The sequence below is a fragment of the Erythranthe guttata genome, chromosome 6 (assembly GCF_056151865.1).
Source record: "Erythranthe guttata isolate IM_541 chromosome 6, IM_541, whole genome shotgun sequence".
Classification (NCBI taxonomy): domain Eukaryota; kingdom Viridiplantae; phylum Streptophyta; class Magnoliopsida; order Lamiales; family Phrymaceae; genus Erythranthe; species Erythranthe guttata.
The window spans coordinates 8,046,233-8,070,586 of NC_142538.1; the positions used below are offsets into that span (position 1 = coordinate 8,046,233).

At 35.5% G+C, this 24,354-nt stretch overlaps 1 protein-coding gene across 2 annotated transcripts; it reads right to left on the bottom strand.

Moving 5' to 3' along the window:
• LOC105960422 (serine/threonine-protein phosphatase PP1 isozyme 3) lies at nucleotides 1-4,905 on the bottom strand. Of its 2 annotated transcripts, none has more exons than XM_012984591.2 (4): nucleotides 4,458-4,905; nucleotides 1,870-2,429; nucleotides 1,587-1,801; nucleotides 1-249 (listed from the first exon to the last, which is right to left on the bottom strand). In XM_012984591.2, the coding sequence occupies exons 1-3, from the start codon at nucleotides 4,633-4,635 to the stop codon at nucleotides 1,613-1,615; spliced, it is 927 nt and encodes a 308-aa protein (XP_012840045.1). In that variant the 5' UTR covers nucleotides 4,636-4,905; the 3' UTR covers nucleotides 1-249; nucleotides 1,587-1,612. The 2 variants fall into 2 exon arrangements, with proteins under 2 accessions (XP_012840045.1, XP_012840046.1); XM_012984592.2 differs by having other exon boundaries at nucleotides 1-969; nucleotides 4,458-4,902.
• Nucleotides 4,906-24,354: the final 19,449 nt, after the last annotated feature.

Below are 24,354 nucleotides of genomic sequence, written 5' to 3' on the forward strand. Positions count from 1 at the left end.
TTTGGACATAATAAATTGGCTGTTTTTTAGGTGGTTTCAGTATAATAACATGGTTTCAAATAGTTATTTTTTTTTATCTACATGGAAAAGAAAACCCCATCACAAATTACAGCCTTAAGCTTAATTCCATGAGACTAAGCACCAAAACAAACTCATTCTTAAGCAAAAACTAAATCTATCTTAAGACAGGTTCTTGTTCCATGTTTAAAACAGCTGCATCTGTAACTTGTTCTAATCAATGGGTGGCACCTGCAGCATCAAGCAAGAAAACAGAGTTAAAGATGGAGCATGCTTTCCGTGTATATTTGGATTACGTAAATAACAAGCCAAGTTAGAAATAAATAAACTTTGAACAAATTGTCGAAATGAGCATCTAAAGGAGCTGAAAGCCAAACAAAGAGGCAAATAAGATAAACAAACTGATTGAAGCCAAACGAGAGGGAGGGAGGGAGGGAGAGGGATGGAGGGGAGAGAGAGAGAGAGGGGGGGGGGGGGGGGATTGTAAAGGCAAAAGAAGCAAAAAACTAAACTAATAGTAGAATCAACGGAACTGATACGATACATAAGTTCTTAAGAGGTAATCTTCAATGTCAAGTAATTGCAAAACAAGTGTCGGCCCCCCACTTTTTCATGATAACTAAATTAGTTTTACACGCTGTTTCGAAAAGCTTATGGAAAAAAAAATGAGTCAACTTGCAGTGAAATTGCAATCATGAATAAGCAAATACACAGTTACAGATCAAACAGTTAGATTAATGGGTAAAAATTATCAAAGAACCAATTATAAACGACAGTAATTAATTTCAGAACCATTTCTTTCTTGCTTTCATGCTACGCATTTCGTTATTGGATTTTACTGCAAACAGGAGGATTGTGGACGCTCCTCACATTTATGTGAAATACGTGATATCCGTTACACTTGAGAAAAAATAAAATACATTACTCTTTAATTTCTATTGGTCAACAAACCTGCAACGAAATTCAAAGAGTGATAAGATATATAAGATATATATATATATTGATCATAGTAATCATTCAACAAGTTATCCTCTCTTTTGTTTACTTTGGATTGAACCAATCACCATTTGAGTATACTCGAATTATAGCGAATTCCACAAGGAAAAATTATTTTACATTTGATTAATAGATTTTGGAAAGGAAATCACTTGCTACCAAGGATAGGTTTAATCGAACTGGTCCCGGGAGGTGGATCAAATTAAGACTCGACAAGCAATTGATTTGATAAGATTATAATATTACGGATACATAAAGATATTGAAGATATGTGTGATCAAAATACACATGCCCACCTTGCAGATTCGTTAACTAAAGAGGAACTATAGTACTACACAGTTTTTAACACATTTTTCCGTGACATTTCCTTTAGCAACAATTTCGAAACTTCACTTTTTGGCAATACTACAACTTCCGTTTTCTCTCTCTTTAATTATATGGAAGTTTGTTCGTAGGTTGTGACAAGTCAAGCAAAGCTAGGAAAGAGGCCTCGTTGAATTTTATTTATTACCCCTATATTAATTAAGGATTAAAAAAAAAAAAAAAACCATTAAGCAACAACTTGAGCTGACCTTGGAAATTACGGAGCAGTGCCACATCACATCCTAGTGGCCATCATGAACTTGTTTTTCCTTTCAGCTGGCTTCAGAATTTGAAACGAGCACATCAAGTTCTCATCCACACTCATCAAAGCACCAGCATTGTCGAATTCCCCACAGTAGTTTGGTGCCGAAAATATCGTAACAAGCTGCCTTTCCGCAAAGAATTCATACCCATCCTCCACAACCTGCAAAAATATACCACAATTAGATTATTCAAATAATAAAATAATAATATTAAAAAAAAAATCTTTACCTGATGAGCACGACAAACGAGGTCCAAATCATGCTTGGTCAAGAACTCCGAAACTTTATCAGGTCCAAAAGTAAACGAAACTCCTCTATCATTCATCCCCCATCCTTTAACATCTTTACCGGGGTCCGCCCACAGTAAATCACAAAGCAAGCCGGTGTCCGGTATAGCAGTGGGTCGAGGCAAACTTCTAATCTGATCGAGGTTATTCAGTTCGGGTGAAAGTCCGCCATGCATGCATAATATCTTTTCGTCAACTAGTGCGGCGACAGGGAGGCAGTTAAATGAGTCGGTGAATGATTTCCATAGTTTGACATTGAAGCGGCGTTTGCATTCGTCGTAGAATCCGTAGATCCTGTTTATAGAAGCGCATTCGTGGTTTCCTCTTAGAAGGAAGAAGTTTTCGGGGTATTTGATTTTGTACGCGAGTAATAAGCATATTGTCTCGAGGCTCTGTTTTCCACGATCGACGTAGTCGCCCAAGAATAGGTAGTTGGATTTTGGAGGGAAACCGCCGTACTCGAAAAGCCTTAAGAGATCACTGTATTGCCCATGAATATCGCCTGAAATAATTAAAAAAAAAATTGATATGGTTAGTTTATCGGAACCAACACGGTGACATTTTACACTGATTCGACACTAATCAGCATGTCTTTCAAGCAAGGTAGTCAAAATCGGGATTTTAAGTTGAATCGGATCATAAAATTGTAAGACTTCACATATATTGTGTGTGTGTGTCTATATATATATATATATATATATATATATATATATATATATTAGTACTTAGAAAACATCTACTAACACAAATAAAACAAGTCATAACATACATAAAACATGTTTCAGCATAAATGAAACATACTCTAGCATAAATTAAACGTAATTAAAAACTAATGAACTAGCTATTGGATGTTCTCTTGCTTGGGTCCTGGGATAAACGAAACGTAATTTCCTCTTCCCGAATCGCGATGGAATGTTAGTAAATTTCAGCTCGAATTTTGACTAAGATTGAAATCATAAAAATTGCAAAAAAAAGAAAAAGCGATTTTAACAATGTTAACAATTCTACTCCCGATTTCAACCGATTTTAAGGAACATGCAATTTCACTACGATTGCTATTCGTGAAGGTGTAAAATCGTAAAATATTACGTATTTACGATTTAAATCCCGATTTTAACTACCTTGCTTTCAAGTTAGAACAAGACTGACATTGATGGACAGAAAAAAGGCAACTAATAACTAATAAATAGCTATAAAACTAAATAGACCTTACAAAAGAATGAACGTGAGAAAGAAAGAAAGAAACCAAGAAAGAAACTTGAAAGCAAAATGTAATTTTTTGAAACTGAGGATCTATCAGAAAACGGATTCCTATTCAAATAGATTTTTGATACATCTTCTCTGATAACTCGGTCAATTGGTTATTGGCAAGTAGTTTATGTTTCATGATCGTGATTGAATAAATAAATTGACTCAATGTAGGAATAGTCTTTATGTTCTTTAGAAAAAGTTTAAATTTTAGCAGGATCAAGGGATACTTTGATATATAATTTTTTAATCGAACATTGAAGATTTTGCTATTGACATCACTAGTTGAGCTTCCCAAATACAGTTCAAGATTTCTTCCGATTATGACGTGCAATTCCACAATGGATGTGATGCCTAAAAACAATAAAAATTCATCTAATTCCTTGTCCTTAAATTTTCCTGAAGACACTCGAAAAGAAACTGTGTTCAGCGTTCGTCCAAGAGTTTTAAGTGAATCCTGCTTAGAGCCACTCCCTATAACAACTAATCATTTGTCAATTGTCTAAATAGTACGAACAAGACTTTATAACAAGTGTTTCACTTAAAACTAAAAAAGTGGTGCTGCACCTAGGCACATAAAGTTTCAGCTTAATAAGTCAAACAGCGACAAACAAGATTGGCAACAGAGAACAAGTAATCATGGAAAGCTTTCACTATTGTATTTATGTTTCTTGTTTTCTAAAATTATACTTCCGAACAACTAAACCCGAATAGAAATATTTCAAAACTTAATTCCAATATGTCCAAATGCGAAAGAAAGTATTATATCCTAATTTTTAAGTACATAGCTGAGGTTCGGTTTCGGCTTTGTTTTCGGTTTTGGTTCTAGGGAGCAAAAGGGATGATGCAACTAATTTTTCGAGTTTTCCAGTCAGGTTAATTCATGTAAATCATATAACAGAAAATCTAGAAGAGGTTTGTTCAACTAGTTTACGATAAAATTTGTGAACCGAAAGAAAGCATTCAAGCCCCAAAATCCTCAAGTGAACACAATCCAGTACCAAGGAAGGTCAAAAAACAAACCATTCGTCATCCTCATATGAAGAACTAAATAAATAAAAAATGACACAAACACAGTCCTAAAATACCAAGTACTAAAAATCCCACGATACCGCAAACAAAGCCAACCAACGAACACGAAACACCCATAACCCTAGAGCACTCGAAATTTCAGTGAGTATCAAAAAAACCCATCTGAAAAATCAATAATTTCCAACACGCATATAGGCAAACAAACAACAAAATAATTGAAAATCGAAAAGAGGGGAAATTTGTATAATACCACAAATTTTGATGGGTGCTTCAAGTTCAAGGAGATTGGGCTGGCTGATGAAGATTTCACGAGAAGCAACACAGAGCTGCTTAATCTCGGCTTCTGCGAGCTGCACTAATTTCCCCGGCTTTGACGATCGGACATCGATCAATTTCTCGATAATCCTGTCCAAACTCGCTGGGTCCATAATTTTGCCCTCCCTGCTAAACCTAATTACCCTACTTTTCTAACCCCTTTTTGTTTTTTGGGGGTTTTTTTTTACACACACACACTCACGCAAACGAGTGTGTGTATATGCTTTTTCAGTGAGGGAAAAAGGGGTGTAGCTGTTCTTCAAGTATGAACTTTCTCTCTCTGGTCTTTGGGTTTTATATATGTATTTGTGTGTGTGTTTGTGTGTCTGTGTGCGCCTATGTGTTTCTATTCCATTTGTTTAGGTTTGCGAGGGTGGTCCAGTTTATTTATTTGATCAAGTGGGATACGTATACTTACACCACCAGACATTGCTAAAATAATTTTAAGGTTTTTGTAATATTGATATTATAATCACCGGTGAAACATTGTTAGAAATCTAACGGAATAATGCGTTGGATAAGTTTTTTGCTGCGGCTATATGCAATACTCAATCCACTTGTGCAAGACCAAATTAAAGAAAGATTCCAAAAGATTCTATTTTATTAAGATGGAATGACAAGTATGCCCATAAATTAAATTGACTTTTTTTTGTCATGTAAGACCAAATACAAATAATGAGAAAAAAACAAAAATCGACACCAAGGTGTCGAAAAACTATGCTACAAATCGACACTTAAGCGTCGAATTTCATAGGTAAAAATCGACATTGACATGTCGAATTTGTAGCACAAATTCAAATGTCGAATTTTATACCTAAAAATCGACATCTAAATGTCGAATTTTATACCTCAAATTCGACATCTAAATGTCGATTTTTACCTGTAAATTTCGACCTGTACATGTCGAATTCGTTTGCGCGGGATTTTGTTTGGAAAATCGATATTCTAGCTAAAAAAAACCCATAAATGCATACATTCTTGGGTTCTTTCATCGTAGAATCTTCTATTTTGATGTCTTCTGACTCCATACTTGCCATCTTTGTAAGATTTGTTGAGTTTTGATGATTTTGAATTTCTAGGTTTGGTGGGTTAATGGAGGAGGAAGGAGAAAGGTCTTGAGAGTTTTGGAAGATGGAGAAGATGATAGTTGGTCTTGTGGTTTTGTGGTCTTGTGATAGGGTTTTTTGTGTTTTTGAATTTTTGGTCTTGCATAATTGAATTTTTTTATTTTTTTAATAAATAAGGGTATTATAGTATTTATACATTGAAAATTTTAATTTGGTCTTGCACAAGTGGAATTAGTCTTGCATATAGCCGCAACCTAAGTTTTTTTGTTAGGGTTTTAACAGATTATTAGTTTATGGCAGTGGTGATGACAACATAGAGGCTTGGGGTGACATGACTCTCGTTATATTTCTTAAATTCTTATTATTTTATATAAAATTTATAAATTTTCATCTATGATAGCATTAACGATCTATTGGGAAACAATTATAGTCCATATCGGTCCCTAGGATATGAAATTTTGGCTCTGGTAATTGATTCAGAAGAGTGACTGTAATTACCAATACCACAAGAACCTTAAAGTTGTCTTAGCATACTTTAGGGTGTAAATGTAATTTACTCTCTATACGAAGTATATATATATTGTGGACGCAATATGTATTTGTTTGAGAAACAAAAGTAGTATTAGGTTGAATTGCAAGAAAAGTACTTACTTGGCGTATGAAAAATTCAAAACAAATAACTGCATTGATATGCTCGATTCATATTAATATTATTACATAATTTTAATATATGATGTGGAATCGATTCAACGATGTCTGGTAAGAGATGTCCTCGCGGTTGTAGCAAGTGAGTATGTATCAATTGACCCAAAATCTTCTTATCAAGGTTCATAAGATCGAGCTTGTCACATATTTTAAGTCAATTGCACAAGAGTGGAAATTTATTCGGTCCATATACTTGGTTGTGGATTCCTTCATTGTAAAAAAAAGGGATCATTACAAATAAGCCCATCAATGGGTACTTATTCATAAAGAGATCCAGACAGAAATCTCTTTTACCAAGAAGTCCACACATGTTCCAGATTTTCGTAAAGGACTAAAATAACCCCTCATACTTTAATATGCTCCAATTTCATCCTTAATTTTATTTAACCTCAATTTGACTTAAAATTTCACAAATTATTCAATTTTGACCCAAAACTTTTTTTTTTCAAAAACTTTTTCTTTTCCCGCCGGATTCCGGCCTTGACTTTTAATTTTTTTTTTCTTCCGGATTTTTTCGTCAGTTTCTGACGTTGACCGGCGGTCAACGCCGGTCTCCGGCGTTGACTTTTTCCATTTTTTTTTTCTTCTTTTCTTTTTTTCTGTTACTTTTTTTTTCGTTTAAACAACAATATTGCTGTGATTGACAGTAATATTAACTATCTTACTGTTAAACACAGTAAAATTAACTAAACTACAGTTTAACACAGTAATATTGCTATATTAATCTCTAGCACAATAATATTAACATAACAAAACTCATTATTATTGTGTAATAGAGTAATATTACTATGTTGACCGTTCAACAAATGTAAACATAATAAAAAGCCAAAAGAATTAATATTACTGTGAGTGACAGTAATATTGCTATAACAACAGTAATATTACCGTCAACCACAGTAATATTACAATAATAGACAGTAATATTATTACGTTAATCCGTGAATAACTCAAACAAACAAAAAATTCAAACAAAATAATAATATTGATGTGGTTGACAGCAATATTACCATAACAACAGTAATATTACCGTCAACCACGGTAATATTATTGTGTTTACAGTAATATTACAATAATATACAGTAATATTATTACGTTACTCAGTGAATAAATCAAACAAAACAAAAAATCCAAAAAAATAATAATATTGATGTTGTTGACAGTAATATTATTGTGTTTACAGTTATTTTACTGTCAACGACAGTAATATAATAACGTTGACTTGTCAACAAATCAAACAAAAAAAAAAAAACAACAAAAAAAAAAAAAAAATACTATATTACATTAATTTACTGTCAACGGCAGCACACTTACATAAATGTATTGTCAACGGTAGTACAATTACGTTAATTAACTGTCATTGACAGTATAATTACGTTAATTTACTGTCAGTGACAGCACAATTACGGTCAACGTTTAGCGGCAGACGTTAAAAAAAAAAAAACAAAACAAACCAATAAAAAAAAAACACTAAATAAAAAAACGCCAGAGACCGCCGGAAACCGGCGAAAAAAATCGGAAGAAAAGAAAAGAAAAAAGCAAAAAGCAAAAAAAAAAAAAAAAAAAAAAAAGTCAACGCCGGAGACCGGCGAAAAAATCCGAAAGAAATTTTTTTTTTTGAAAAGTCAATGCCGGAATCCGGCGGCAAAAAAATTTTTTTGGTCAAAATTGAATAATTTGCGAAATTTGGGGTCAAATTAAGATTAAATAAAGTTAAGGATGAAATTGGAGCATATTAAAGTATGCTCCAAAAAAAAGTCAAAATTGAATTTTTGTGGACAAAATTGATTAAATTGGGGGTTACAATTAAAAATTGGGTATAAATGGTTGAGGGTAATATTGGCATATACATGAATGTTGCATTCATTTATAATAAATATTAAAGAGATGAGTTTATTGGTGAAAGAGATATAACCCCTAAACCTAGAATAATAAACATGTTTGGTTGGGAACTTATGCACAAAAACCCCTACAAAAAATTATAGACTGAAAATATGTTCAAAGTTAGTATGTTAGACGAGTGTCCGATCAATTGTTATATTTTCGATATAAAAAAAAAATCATAAGCGAATTTACTAAATATACTGAATGAATGGAGAATACAAAAATGAAATAAAATAGTAAAATAGGAAGTTTCAAATAAAAATGAAGAACGGTTGTTAGGAAGGATTTTATATCATACGATTTCTTTGAAGTTATCATCAGGTGCTTTCTTCTCCCTTCTCTTCACTCTCTTTCTCTCTTTTAAATTCAAACACTTTGCCCCTCTTTTTACACTTGCAAAATCACAACCCAAAGGTCTTTGGTAGGGGTGAGCAAGTCGGACCCATCATCCCGTTGAACCCGTCAAACTCGATAAAAATCGCCCTACTAGGACCGGACGGATAGATCCATCTATAGGATTGGGTCCTGAAAAGGACAAGATCCGCAGGTTTGAATTTAAGACGGATTCAAAAAAAATTAATACTCGTGAAATCCGTCCCGCTCCGCTATTATACAAAACGAGACGTTGTTTTGTTTATATTATGTAGTATAATAGATTAATAATGTATAATACATTAATAAAATATCTCTGACATGTCAAAACTTATATCTATAATGACGATATCGTCTCGTTTTGTCTACGATTATCTATTTTATTTTAAATATTATCTTATAAATGTTTGTATTTAGTTACTCTTTTTTGGATTTATGGTTAAAACGTATTGATTTTGATTTACTCGTGAGATTTATCATTGATGTTATTCACGTTTGTTTCAATTTAAAATTTTACGCTTGGTCAGTCATTTTAATTTCTAAATAATTTCGCGTAAAACTTATAAATTATTACAGATTTTTTTTTTACATTACGACGGGTTTTGAAGACCCGTCTATTCTAAACCCGTGGAAAACCCACAAGTTTGGTTCCTTAAAATCAAGAACCGTTGGTCGACGGGACAAGGGCGATTTTTGTTAGAACCCGCAAGTTTACGACCCGCGCACACCCCTAATAGATGGATTTAATTTTTTTAATTTTCAAGTTTTCACACAAGCCAGTTTTGATGGGAGCCGGAAAAAAAAAACGGTCGCCTTGGGCCCCCATTATTTTACGAATTTAAGAGCTCCGAATTTTGAAAAATGCTCATTATATATCAATGTTTATTTAAGGGCCCCTAGTTCTTAAAACAAATTTAGTCATACCATATTTAGTTATTTAAAAGAAAATTTAAAATAAAAATTGAAAATTCTAAGGGCGTCTCCTATCAAATAGGGGAGGAGCTGGGGTGGGGCCGGGGTCATCTCTCAAGTGGAGAGGGGTGATAGGGATGACAATTTTTATCTGAACCGCGGGTACCCGCCCCGAAATTTACGGGCAATCCCGTCCTGCAAATAAATGGAGAGGATACGAGTTTCACTTTTTCCCCCCGGAAACAGGTTCGAGGCGGTACGGGTTTATGCATACCCGCCCCATAGACCCGCCTGGTACCCGCCCCGCATGTAAATCTATATTAATTTATTATATTTTATTTATTTATATATTATATTTTAAAATTAAAAACCTTTCATATTATTTTTTGTTCAGTACCTTTTAGATTCATATTATTATTAGTAAACCTAAAGTCTCACAATTAATTTTTTTTTAAACATAACGGGTTTTTTTAACGGGGCGGGTACCCACAAATTTTTAGCACGACAGGTACATATTAATGAAATGTGCATCCATTGCGGGATGGGGTGGGTGCGGGGAATGCAAAAACCGCCCCGAAGCCCATCCTGGAGTGGGGTGGCTGGGCAGGTGAATTGATCCCAGGCTTCAATCCTGGGCTCTCGCACGTTTGTACGTTGGTATCCTCAAATTTTCTTGTTTATTTATTATTTTTCTTTCTTCTTCCACGTGACCCACCCATTATTCGCTCTTTTTTTTTTCCTTTTTCCTTTTTTCTTTTCTTTTTTTCTTTATTTATTTTTAGTTTCTTATTTTCTTATTTGTTGATTTATTTTATTTTATTTTAGTTTTCTCTTATTTTTTTTATTTATCTAACACTATTCTTTTTAAGTTAAAAATTAATAATAATAATAATAATAATAAAAATAATAATAATAATAATAATAATAATAATAATAATAATAATAATAATAATAATAATAATAATAATAATAATAATAATAATAATAATAATAATAATAATAATAATAATAATAATAATAATAATAATAATAATAATAATAATAATAATAATATAGTGAGAGTCGGTGTGGAAAAAATGTGACAGAAGCTCCTTCGGTTGGAGAAGAAGTACGAAGGGGGGATGGGAGTAGATACGGCCATGGGCCGGTTTTCGGCCCAGAACCGGCCCGTTGACAAACCGGCCAAAACCGTTGACCGGTGAACCGGCCCGTCGTCCCCGGGACGGGCCCGGTTCTATGAATTGGTGAACCGTGAACCGCTAGGCCGGCCCGGCACCCGGATTTAAAAAAAAAAAAAAAACTGAAAAAAGCTAAAAAAAAGCTGAACCGGCCGTTATTTACTCTTTTTTGAATTTTTTTCCCCCGCATTTTTTCCTATAAATACACTCACACCTCATTTTTTTCCTATAAAATTAAGTTCAAGTCCTTTTATTTATTTCCTTTTTTTTTCCTATTTAAAATTAATTCTCTTAATTTATTTATCCATAAAGTATTTTTCAAAAAAGAATATATACATATATATATATATATATATATATATATATATATATATATATATATATATATATATATATATATATATATATATATATATATATATATATATATATATAATTTTCCGGGCCGACCCGGAACCGGAGTGAACCGGCGGGCCGTCCCGGCCCGCCGAACCGCATGTAGTACGGGCCGGTTCACCGGTCAAAGGTTCCTATGCAACTCAAAGGTTCCTATCTATGGTGCACGGACACGGATACGTGGACACGACGATACGCGGATACGGACACGGTGATACGACATTTCTAAAAAACTAGGATACGGACACGTGGGGGATACGCGTAAATATAAAAAATATAGGGGTATATTTATAAATAATAAAAATATAGGGGTACCTTTATAATTGTAAAAAATATGTATAAGTCGTCATCGCATAAGAGAACCACTCGCCCTTGTTGCTCGTGTTCTTGATCGTCGTCGCATGCTAGACTTTTGGAGTTTTGGGTGGACTCACAAAGAAAACAGAGGAAATGTGTATTACAGAGAAAAGAAAATGCGCATTTTTTTTTATTAGAGCTCTCTCTTACAACGTAAGAAAAGTGTCCCAACTTTCTTAAAATTGTGGACACTGCCCGATACGGGTGTCCTACTGTTAGCGAAATTACGACACGGCCCGACACGGGTGTCCGAGAAGTGTCCGGGAGTGTCCAGGTATCGGATACGGGGACTCTTCACCTTCTAGAAGTGTCCGTGCATCATAGGTTCCTATGCAATAATGGCAATACCCCATGACCTAAAATAAATAATTTATGGTTGACTGAATTTTTGTGCTGGTTTCTTTAATTTGCTTAAGCAATTCTGGCTGCACGAGAATTGGTTGAAATTTACAACTTGACTTCCCTTCGATTGGTTTGAGCAGAGTGAACAACGCTAAGGAAAAAGATTCTCACATGCTACGCTGCCATTCAACTCAAAATAATATAACCATGTTATATCGAAATTGTACTTACCATAGTAAAGACATCACCAATCTTGCTAACTAATAAGATCAAATAATTTTCTTCTTTAAAATTTCTAATTTATATAAAACGGTATAATCAATTCAAAACATATAATCATACGTTTCCACAAGTCATCAACATTATGTCATCATAATAGCAATCAACGTGTGTGTGTGTGTATATATATATATATCACATACAAAAAAAGGGAATAATATCATATGTTATTTCACATAACCGTTTTTTGCACTTTGTCCCCAAAAAAAAAGTTGCATGAGCATATCTTGAAAGTTGAACATATTAAATTATTGCTCCGACAACTAAAATGTCCATTTTTAGTTAAATATACAAAGTTCTATTACCACTAGAAAATTTATGCTATTTGGTACAAGAAGCATAATTTTGTTTCTATTAACTATTTTTGATCGGTCAAGTCCGTCAGGATAGTTTTTTTTGTTTTTTTTTATGATTTTGTTTTACAATCCTCTCTTCTTCTTCTTCTTCTTCTTCTTCTTCTTCTTCTTCTTCTTCTTCTTCTTCTTCTTCTTCTTCTTTTAATATTTTCTTCTTCTTTTTTAAGTAATATTGTTGTGTTGATAGAGGATATAGATGCGTTGACAGATCAATACAGGTCAACACGCCAACATTAATTATTTATTATTACCTTTCTTTTTATGATTATGTTGTGGTCAATAAGTAAATAATATTATTATGTTGTGGTACGTCAAAACGATAACAATATTCTCTTGTGGTGAGCAGTAAAATAACGGTATTATATTTTTGTCAACAGTAAAATGTATACTGGATCAACATAGTAGTACATTAGCTGAAGGGTAGAGAAAAAAGAAAACTTAAAACAAAAATGCACGTTACTGCGAATAATATTGTTACTGTGAAAACTAATGTTCTTGTAGAAAGAAAAAAATATGGAAAAAAATAGTGTTAATATGAAAATTAATGTTAATGTGAATATTAATGTTACATAGAAAAATAAACTGTAAAAAAATAAATTAATATTAATGGTAAAATTAATGTTAGTGTAGAAATTATTTTTTTATTGTGAAAAGAAAAATTGTAAAAATATTAATGTTACCAAAAAAAATTTATAAATTAAGTGTAACTGTGAACATTAATGTTACTCATGTGATAGTAAATGTTATCATGAGAATTAATGTTACTGCGATAATTAACTTTACTGTAGTAGTTAATTTTACTGTAAACAAAAATAGTAAAAAAAAAATAGAGTTATTGCGAATATTAATGTTATTAAGAAAATTAATGTTTATGTGATAATTAATGTTTCTACGATATAAATAAATGAATCATTAATTCACAACACAAATGTATAAAATGACCTAGTGGTAGTAGAATATTGTGTATCTAAATCTAACTTCCAATTAGGGTTTTTCTCATAAATACCTATTGCCCAAAAATGTTTGTTGTTCAGTCCTTATACGTTTTTTCTTTAACTGCATTTCCTACTTTTAACTTTCACTTACACTTCACTCCGTACCCACTTGAATTGACATGTTTGCCCTTCGATAATTGATTTTATATTTCTTTTTTCTTCTATATATTACTATACTCATAACCAAACACTCCATATTCCTACTCCAATCAATTATTTTAGTTCCCAAACAACTCCAACGTTCACCAAAAATAAATTTAAAAAATGCCGTGAAAAAAAACGAGAAGTTTTTTTTTCCAAATTGTCATCATCTCTGCTTGTTTCCATCGTTTTATTCTTACTCTTCATCTTCCTCTTCCACTTCTTCTTTTTCTTTTTTAATTATCGGTTTTTGTTCTTGACGAATTTTCATCGAAGATATGGATTGTGCATTGTATAATGGTATTGAATATGATATGTGTAATTGTGAATCGGAAACAACTTTGGGAGAAACAACATGGTCAACGGGCAATCTTCTCCTGCAATTGCTTCCGCCGCAAACATTACCGCACACATTGATGATACTTTTCGGTACATAACATATACGTTATATATAAGTCGACTATACTTATTAGGTACTCTAGACGTACATTTGTGTTGAATGTGTAATACCGTGATTTTCAATATTTAAAGTTTAAGAATATTTTAATTTATAAATAATTAGTAGACATTACATGTCCCTAAAGCATGTTTAAAAACATCAATAAACTAAATATATATTGAAAAAATAAATGTATTAGATGTTACAAAGAATTGTATGACTAGGGAACTGTAATTGTTTACTGTTGTTCACCATAACGTATGTGTTATGTATACAGCGTGTTCATAAATAATATTACAAGAGTACGTTAATCGTATGAATAGAGAACTGTAGTTGTATACCATTGTTCTCCAAGAACGTATACACTGTACTTACATAACGTACATCGAGTGATTTGATGTTTAAATTAAAGTCAAACACCCACTTTCAATTAATTATTCTTGTCCCCAAACATATTCGTATCTTGCATCATTCTAAACTTATCGAGGTGAAAAAAATACGACGATCGTCTTCGTTCTCTCAGCCTCCCCCAGCCTCTGATCGCCGTCGTGTTTGTCGCCCCATTGTTGTCTCTGTCTCTGGTCGCCGTTGGTCTTTATTGGCATCGGCCGACCTTTTTATTGCGTCTTTGCCCTAATTTGAGCTCTGCATTTCTACTACCTAGGGGAACAATGAAAGCAAAGAGTGACGACCAACAACCCCCTGTCGAAATCTTAGCAAGTTGTCGATCCAGGGGATAGCTCCATATCTTCGTCATCAAGAATAATGCGACTCTGGTGGACCTTTATTTGATTGTGGGACAGAGGTGGTCTGATGCAAATTACAGTACAATGGTACTTGAATACCTAGCCCCCCGTGAAATAATTCACGTGAGGTTGAACACCGACGAGGACGTGCGCACAATGGTGTTCATGCATTCGATTATGAAGATGAACATCATTGACCTGTTTCTGAATAGAAACGAGAGAGACGACGAGGCTCATTTGCGTGACAACGGCCATGACAGTACAAGGTTAATATTCGTGTATTAATGTTTACATTAACGTATTTAGTGTACATATAACACGTATACACACATGATCAATATGTATGTACGTTACTGTGGTGTTCTATACTTGACGATATCCGTTAGTATCCACCCAGACACATATCGTATATAACGTATCTTAAGGACGTACCACTTCACATTAATACGTATAGTACAACCGTTGATTAATTTAATTATTTATTTTCATCTGAAAGCTTGGTATTATTTGAACAAGTGGATGCGAACGATGTGCTTCTTAAACCCTCAATTGATGCATGGAGACACTGTATTAGACGAGAGGGTCAATGTTTTAGAGGTGCTGATGAGTTTAGAGTAATGCTAGAGAACTATTGTGTTGCCAATTTGCGATCATTTAATTATAAGGAAAATGATCGGCAAAAAATAATAGTTGTTTGCATTGATGTGGAATGCAAATGGCGAGTTTATGCGGCAGATTCGTTATTTTGAATCCGAAAATGTGATCTTCACCACACGTGTGAAATGGATAGTCTCCGTTCAAGAAGTCATCCTAAAGTTGATGCAAATTGGGTTGCAGCTATAATGAAGGAAAAATTAAGATATACTCCAGCAAACAAACCCATTGAAATATTGTTTGATATCCAAAAAGACTAAGGTGTGGATATTCAGTATCACAGAGCATGGAGGGGTAAGGAAATAACAATGCATAACATCCATGGAGCTGAGCATACGTCTTATGATAAATTAATGAGATATTGCCCCGCCGTAAAAACCACAAATCCAGGGAGTATTGCAGATTATAAGATCGATCCCGTTACTCACCAATTTGTTCGGATGTTTCTTGCTTGTAGGGCTTGTATCGATGGTTTTGTTCGTGCATGTAGGCCCATGATATTCTTGAATGGAACATATATTAAAAACAAGCAAAAATGATGCTTGCTTAGTGCTGTGTGCCAGGATTCAGACAATGATCTATTCACGATTGCATATGTTGTTGTTGTTAGAGTAGGTGACCGGCAAGCCAACTTGTGGCTGTGGTCTTTCTCTTTTCTTTGTAATAAAACAATCGTTTTTCGTTCGTAATAATAAAATATCTTATTTGGCATTCTATATCTGTTATCCCATGCAAGCAGCATAGATATAGTCCTAACGAGTTACTCAATTACTGTGAGTTGATCTAGTAGAATCGTGAGATAACTCAGCAATGTAATGTAACTGTTAAACCTTGTTCCTAGTCGATGGGTTACGCCAATAATGAGGATACCGGCCTTTCCCTTTTGAGACTAGCACTTAGTGTATGTGTACTGCGTCTCATCAGTCCTCGGTGTTGTGACATCGGCATACTTGAGTGGGTGCTCATACTGGATGAGTTCACTGAACTCCCTCGCCCTAGAAATCTATAAGTGGTTCTCATTCATCGAGTAATAGGTTTCTAAGATATAGTTGTACACCATTAGTCCTTAAGACCCAGATATCACCGTGACTTCACTAGAGGACCGATTGTATCGTGACCTGTCCCTGAGTCCCACCGCGGACCACTCCAAGGGCCAACGTTCGTGCAATCCGAAATCTAGTGTGAAGTCTGTGCATTGTAGTAGGGGATTCGAGCGCTTGAGTAGTCATGGATGTCCTGTGTGTTCTGACGGTTTATAATCCATGGAATCTCTGGCCAGAGTTGATAGTGGGGTGATTAGGGAAATGTGTTTCCCTAAGTCGCACACGAACGGATTTATAATACCTAGAACGTTCGCACGGTTATTGAACTTTATAAGAGGTCTCGGTGAACCAATGCCTCTAGTTCAATCGGGACATGTGCTACGAAGGGATCGTACTGTACGCTAACTATATCATAAGGTTCTTGCAGGCACTTCATTTGTATATAGGGAATCATGATGCGTAGTTGCTAGACGCCAATCTTGATTCGTTGGGCACCGATTTGATCGGGATTAGGTAAAATGAGTTTTACTCTAATCGGGACTCTTGGGAGGAGTTCGTATAAGAACAATGTGTTGTTCGAATCACAAAGAGTTGTGAGCCCACGGCTAGCATACACCTGAACCATTGAGGGTCACACTTCTCGTGTAATATAGATCCTTGATAACAACAAGCATAGATTAATGTGTTAATCTTTGAACGATTGGATGTCGATATGATTGAATCCAAGATTCGTAATTGTGGATTGCGAATCGGAATAAACGTAGAGAAAGAGAGAAATGCGGAATTTAGTGAACTTTCTAAATTGGGAAGTTTCCCGATTTAGCAAGTCCACTGAAGTGGAAGTTTCCAATTTTGGAAATTGGAAATTTCGAAGAGGCACTCGTATCGACGAGGGCTTTGAGCTCGTCACAAATATAATTTTGTTATAATTTTGTGAACGATCGTTTATTAGAAACGAGGCCGACGAGGGAATGGGTTTAATGCATCAGTGGGTCAAGCCCAATGACTTAAGCCCGCTAGGGTTGAAAACCCTAGGTATAAATAGACCTCAAACAAGAGTTTGAGATCAGATTTTCAGCACCAAAAACCCTAGCCGCTCAGCCCCCTTCGGCCGTTGCTGCCGCGCACGCGCCACCGCCGACCACCGCCGGAAACACCGCCGGTTTTCTCCTCTTTTTCCTTCGTTTTATTCGTGTTGTTATCTAACTCGTTTACATCTAGTGTTGTAGTTCGAGTGGGTCGAAAATACGAGGTGAAACCTAATTGGAGAGGAGCTGTTGCCCCGACGAATCCACGCACCGCCGCACGCGCCGCACCGCCGCTCACGCGCCGTCGCTGCCGCTGCCACGCGCCGCCGCTGCTGCTGCCGTTCGTCGCCGCTCGTTGCTTACTGGATCAGCTTGTTCCAGCCGTGAATTGCAGCCCCGAGGATTGGTAATTTGCAGCTTGTACGTGACTCGTTCTAGGATTTCGATTCGTCGAAATCTCACGCTACAAGAGGTAAATGAATCGAAACTTTCGTAAATTAATTCGAGCATGACTGTATGAATTATAATTTATGAAGATGAGTAATATGTGATTACGTGTTTTGATTTTATTGAATGATGAACAAGCATGTTTCGTAATTTTCGGTTTTACGTGTTTTTCAATTAAATCGATAATTACCATATGTATGGCGGAAGCATTATGGTACGTTGACTATGTGATTAGTTTTGCATGTAATCGAAACTAGTTCGATCTAAAATTTTAAATTCCGCTGCGTATACATGCACGATCCCCAACAGTTGTTAGTTCCGATAATGACGTGAATTGGGAATTGTTTTGCTTCAGGTTGGGAGAAATTTTAGTTTCTCGCGGAATTTTATCGTATGTGAATTTTACTTTCTTTTTCGACCATCACTCGGGGCTTCTCAAAGCAGTCCCAAGGATGTTCTCTAATAGCCATCATGTTTATTGTTTGCGGCACTTGATTGATAATTTTAGAAAAATGTACAAAACGTAGTTGTTTTTTAAATACTATATACATTTATGCATTATACGCTTTTTATTTAGTCAGTATACAAATGATTAATTATTTTCCACATTATTTTGGTTTTAACGAAGTACCCACTGCACAGTAAAAAACACTGGACATCTCTCTTCAACAAATATGCATATGCTCCCATGCTACGCGAACATAGACAACATCATGATAGCATATTGGAGTCTATGCCTCTTGCCAAAGAATTGATGGTGGTGAATATTATTAACAGAAACCACCGTTTGATTGACACGATATTACTTTTCACACACAATTTATTACTTTTCACACATAATGTGACCCATGTAATGTATGGGTTTAGGTTTAGTGGGCAAACTCAGAGTATACGTTGTGAACGCTTTGGGAAAACCACAAGTGTGCTTCGTATATACGTCCATGCAGCAGAACCATATACGACCCCGGCAAACGACGTATACGGCAGCGTCGCATTAAATATGGCGACATATGAGAAATAATCAAATCGTACAAGTCAATCGTATATGAGGAATGATCAAATCGTATATGAAGCAGACACACATCGTATTTAATGGGTGTAATGTGCAAAAAGCTTTATATTCATATAACTTATCACATATGATTCTATAGTACCTGTTTACAAAAAAAACATCCTTATAAAACAAATAACCACAAGTTTTTAACAAAACCATCTGTGTCGCAAAATACAAAAAAAATCCCGTTATACAAAAACTACCCAATGTGTATACACTACAGTGCACTACTGGTCAATAATGCATATGCTATTACAACGTGCCACTTTGTCATGGCGCAAGTTTCCGCATCCGCCCAAACACTTTCATCGTCTCTAGCAAAGCAGTAAGCATTCGAACACAAATGTACACCGCAATCACTAGTACCCACCGGTTGGCGCGATGGTATAACATCTTCGACTGTGTTCGGAGGCAACTCCTGCTGCATAGTTTTGTAGAAAAACCTCTTGTAAAACAAAGCCTACATCCAAAAACATAGAATTGTTGACTCTAATTTATAAGAAACACGCGTGAGTGAATATAAATAAACAAGGACTTACAATTGTATTAGCAACGGATGTGTATGCGACATTCTTGATCGAGTTCATTAAATGTAAAGTTCTATCTCTCGTGTCCAAAACATTCATGTACCAATGGATGCCATCGCAAATCGGAAAGAAAATGTACCTAATGAAAACTCTGTTGGATGGATTAAATTCGCTTACCCGTGCCAGAGACTAGACACGGCCACGGGCCGGTTTTGGGCCCGGACCTGGCCCGAACCGGCCCGTTGATGGCCCAAACCGGCCCGTTGACCGAGTGAACCGGCCCGTCCTACCCGGGACGGGCCCGGTTCTGAGAAATGGTGAACCGTGAACCGCCGGGCCGGCCAGGCGGTTCACCCGGATTCATAAAAAAAATAAAAAATCAAAAAATCAAAAAAAAAGCAAATAACGGCTACTATACCGGCCCGGGTGAACCGGCCGTTATTTTTTTTTTTTTGAATTCCCCCCCCCCCCCCCCCCCCCCCCCCACCACCCCTCTTTTTTTCCTATAAATACCCCCACACCCCAATTTTGCTTTTTTTGAATTTTTTTTGCCCCCCCAATTTTTCCTATAAATACCCTCACACCCCAATTTTTCCTATAATTTACTTATTCATCAAATATTTCAAACTTGTGCTTCTAAATTGACTTTTCATTTATTTCATTTTCCTTTTTCTATTTAAAAGTACTTCTTTTAATTTACTTATTCATAAAAAAATAAAAAAAAATAAAAAATTCAAAATTTCCGGGCCGACCCGGAACCGGCCCGGATAGGCCCTGAACCGCCCCGCTGAACCGTCCATACTATGGGCCGGTTCCGGTTCCGGAAAATGTGAACCGTGAACCGGTTTGAACCGACCCGTGGCCGTCTACCAGAAACTGATCAAACTCCTCGTCACTGAGCATCGACAAATCCAACCCTTCTTTCTTTATTCGCTACAAAATATTTGCCTACGCATATTAAATTACACATGTAACATAACTGTATTTGTACTAGTCACTTAAACGAACACAATGAGTGCAAAAAAGGTTTTACCTGGACATGTGAATGAACCATATCGACAAATGTCCCGCAAAGTTATCTGAGGTTGGATTGCATAACAAATATAAGTAGGAATCGATTGCGAAACTCGAAACCCACTTACTGAATAGTAGTGTTACAATTTCGGACCCATCGACGCATGCGAAGTTTTTTGACCAAATATTTTGCTCAAATTCACCTCTCATAATAAATTCATCAATGACCACTCTTTCGTGATCTTGAATCTCAAACCGCCCTGTGTAAGTGAGTTTCTCTTTATAACTGAAAGTGTAACCCCGTTTAGGCTTATCGTTCTTGCCAACTATGTCATCTATAATGTCAATTGATAAAAGAGTAACGCGCCCGCGCCCACGTCCACGTCCACGTTCTTTCCGTTATCTTTTAGGTGCCGGCGTAGTGGTTCCCGGACTGACAAAACCAAGCTCCTTCCCCTTTACCATGCGGTCACCTCTCTGCCTAATCCTCTTAACCATGGAGGACGGACTGTAGACAACCAGTGCCTGTCTCTCCCCCTCGTCCTCTCCATTTTCCTCATCGACCTCATTTTTCTGTTCCCCGTTATGATCATCTTTTTCATTTTCATCATCTCTCGCCTTCATGAAGTATTTCCACACATAGGTTATGTTTAACAAAGCAAATGTATATGTTTTATAACGCAGACGTATGTGTTTTACAAAGAACACGTATATTTTTACAGTGAACACGTATACTGTTGACAAGTATATGTTTTATAATTTAAACGTATATATTTTATACAAACGACGTATATGATTTACAAAGAAAACGTATCTTTTACATCGAAACAGTAGATGCATGCCACAGAAAACGTATTAAATCAGTTTATCAGCAGTATGCGCATTGTACTTACCATGAAGGACGGATTGTAGACAACTATGGATGAGGGACTGTAGACAACCAGTGCATGTTTCTCCCCCTTGTTCTCTCCATTTTCCTCATAGACTTCATTCATTTGTTCCCTGTTATGGTCGTCTTTTTCATTTTTATCATCTCCGCCTTGGTTTGATTCATTTTCATCTGAATAATCATGAAGTATTTCCGCACATAGGTTCTGTTTTACAAAGGAAACATAAATGTTTTATAAAGCAGACGTATATGTTTTACAAAGAACACGTATAGTTTACAAGAACACGTATATTGTTAAAAAAACAAGTATATGTTTCACAAATCCAACGTATATGTTTTACAAAGATAATGTATATGTATGACATAGAAAACGTGTAATAGCAGTATGCATAATGTCTACATCGTTTCTCCTCTTCTTCTCCATCATTGTCCTTTTCCTCTTCTTTCTTGACTTCGTCGTCTGCTCTGTCTCCCTCCTGGTTTTCTTGTACCCCGTCCCCTTCCTCATCTTCAGTGACCACCCCCCGATCTACTCTATCATCGGCTTTTTTTTTCACTGCAATTCTTTTGACCTTTGTTTCTTTTTTCTCAATTTCTTTATTTATGTCGTCTTTATTTTTGTGTCATTATGAAAAACTTGTATCGGCGTCTCAAAGTCCTTCACAATTTGTCAAATTACATGCTCATTAATATCGTATATATCTATGTATGTATCGTATATAACTAGGTACTGAAAATGTACATAGATAGATAAAAGCTTACATGTGTTGTGGGTTATTCTCCCTTTGAATTAGGGGTGTGCGCGGGCCATAAACCCGCGGGTTCTATCAAAATCCGCCCTTGTCCCGTCAAACAACGGTTCTTGATTTTGAAGAACCAAACTTATGGGTTTTTAACAGGTTTACGATAGGCGGGTCCATGGCGGGTTTGTAGTAGGACTCAACCTTTACGGGTCGAAACCCGTTATCGTCTAAACTATTTTTATATATATATATATAATTTATAAGTTTTACAGGAGAATAATTAGAAACTAAAATGAATAACATAAAATTTTAAATTGAAACCAAACATAAATAATATAAATGTCAAGAGTAAATAAAAATTAATATAAAACCAAAAATAACTAATTCATAACTTTAAAGACAAATTTTAAATAAAATAAATATAGTTTTTTCAAGCATAACCAACGCTATTCAGCTCCATTCAACACCATTTTCTTCCTTTTTTTTTTTCTGTCGGGCGTTGACCGTTGTACATATATGTTTTTTTTCCTACATTTTCTTAGTGATTTTCATAATCTTTATAGCTATTACTTCCACAATTATAGTTTAGTTGATTTATGTATTTGATACAGATACTTTATTTGTTCATTAATATTATTAATTTATTATACTATGTAATGTAAACAAAACGACGTCGTTTTGTATGACGGGGCGGGACGGGTTTCACGGGTATTAAAAAAAATTGAACCCGTCTAAGACACAAACCCACGGTTCTTCACCATTTTAGGACCCAATCATATGGATGGATCTATCCGTCCGGTCCCAACGGGGCGGTTTTTCACGGGTTTGACGGGTGTAGCGGGTTGATGGGTCCGACTTGCTCACTCCTACTTTGAATGACTTCTTCTTTCGAATGTGTTCTTCATCTTTTGCTTCAATATTTCTATGGTTTTCAACAATGCAATTTGTTCTTCTTTATCCTGAAGACGAGAGGTATCCAGCGATGAACCACCAACTGTAGATGTATTCCGGCCAGCAAATTTCTCCTCTTCGGGGAATGCATACAGATTCTTCACCCGAAACCTCGTTATTGCATTGAATGTTGACTCAACTTCTTCTCTTGCAATGGGGATCCTGCACGGCGTATGTCCACAGATATTAGATTGCCCATGGAAGGTATGCTCTCATGCACCCAAGCTTGCACAATTCTAACTCATTGGATTGTTCTTCTATGAATAAGTATATAAAAGTACATCAAGCGTACCAATAGTCCAATAGTGCAACCGTTGAAATATGGCGCGCAATCAACAACGTGAAGCGACATTTGGCAAACCATACTCATACACAACCATCCCTCATGCAAACAATCATATATGCTCCACTTTATTAGGGATGGTAATGGGGCGGGTTTTGCAATACCCATCCCCGCCCCGTTATGGAAATCCCCATCCCTATCCCCGCTCCATTATGGAAATTCCCATCCCTATCCCCGTCAAAATCCCCGAACTTTATAAAAAGAATCCACATACCCGCCCCATAAAATTCCTACGGGTACCGTGGCGGGTAAAAATCCCCATCTATTTTTTTTTAATAAATAAATATTTAATTTACTTATAATTTAAAGGTTTATTCAACAAATAAATTAATATTTAATTATAATACTAATATTTAATTATATAATTGAAACCTAAAAATTCCCATTTTTAGTCAATATTTAATATATTACTACTATTTAATTATTTATATTTAATATAATAATTAATAAATATATATTATATATATCAATAATGCGGGGCGGGTACAGGGACGGGTATAGGCAAACCCGTCCCCGTACCCGTACATGGTAAAAAAAAAATTCAATCCCCATACCCGCCCCATTTTTTTTCGAGGCGGGGCGGGTCAAATTGCCATCCCTACACTTTATTAATGTAATGATAAATAAAAGAGAGACATGTTCGGCTAGGGATTGCAAACAAAATACAGTTACAGATGTATAAAGTGTACAAACGAATGAAGTCTTCCATTTTTTCATCCTTGTCGCATACTCTTCCAGCATAGTACCAATACGATTTCGGTTCGCATTTTTAAGATCTTCATCGAAGAGGTTAGTAACAATAGGACAATAATTGTCGGTTTTCAGATTGATGTCAATTGCATGTCCGTCGCTGTATAATCCCAGCGTTGTAGAAAATTCTACCGGATCAAACGGGACCGCAATTGAACGTTTTCTATCCCCGAACTCAAATTCATTTTAATCAACACTATACCTCGTCATCAAATTTTGTACC

What these genes read in the sequence shown, in the direction of transcription:
- LOC105960422 (XM_012984591.2), bottom strand. Translation starts at nt 4,635, where the DNA reads ATGGACCCAGCGAGTTTGGACAGGATTATCGAGAAATTGATCGATGTC. An exon ending in AGCACCCATCAAAATTTGTG is followed by an intron (nt 2,430 to 4,457) that starts GTATTATACAAA and finishes TAATTATTTCAG; the next exon opens with GCGATATTCATGGGCAATAC. An exon ending in TCGTTTGTCGTGCTCATCAG is followed by an intron (nt 1,802 to 1,869) that starts GTAAAGATTTTT and finishes ATATTTTTGCAG; the next exon opens with GTTGTGGAGGATGGGTATGA.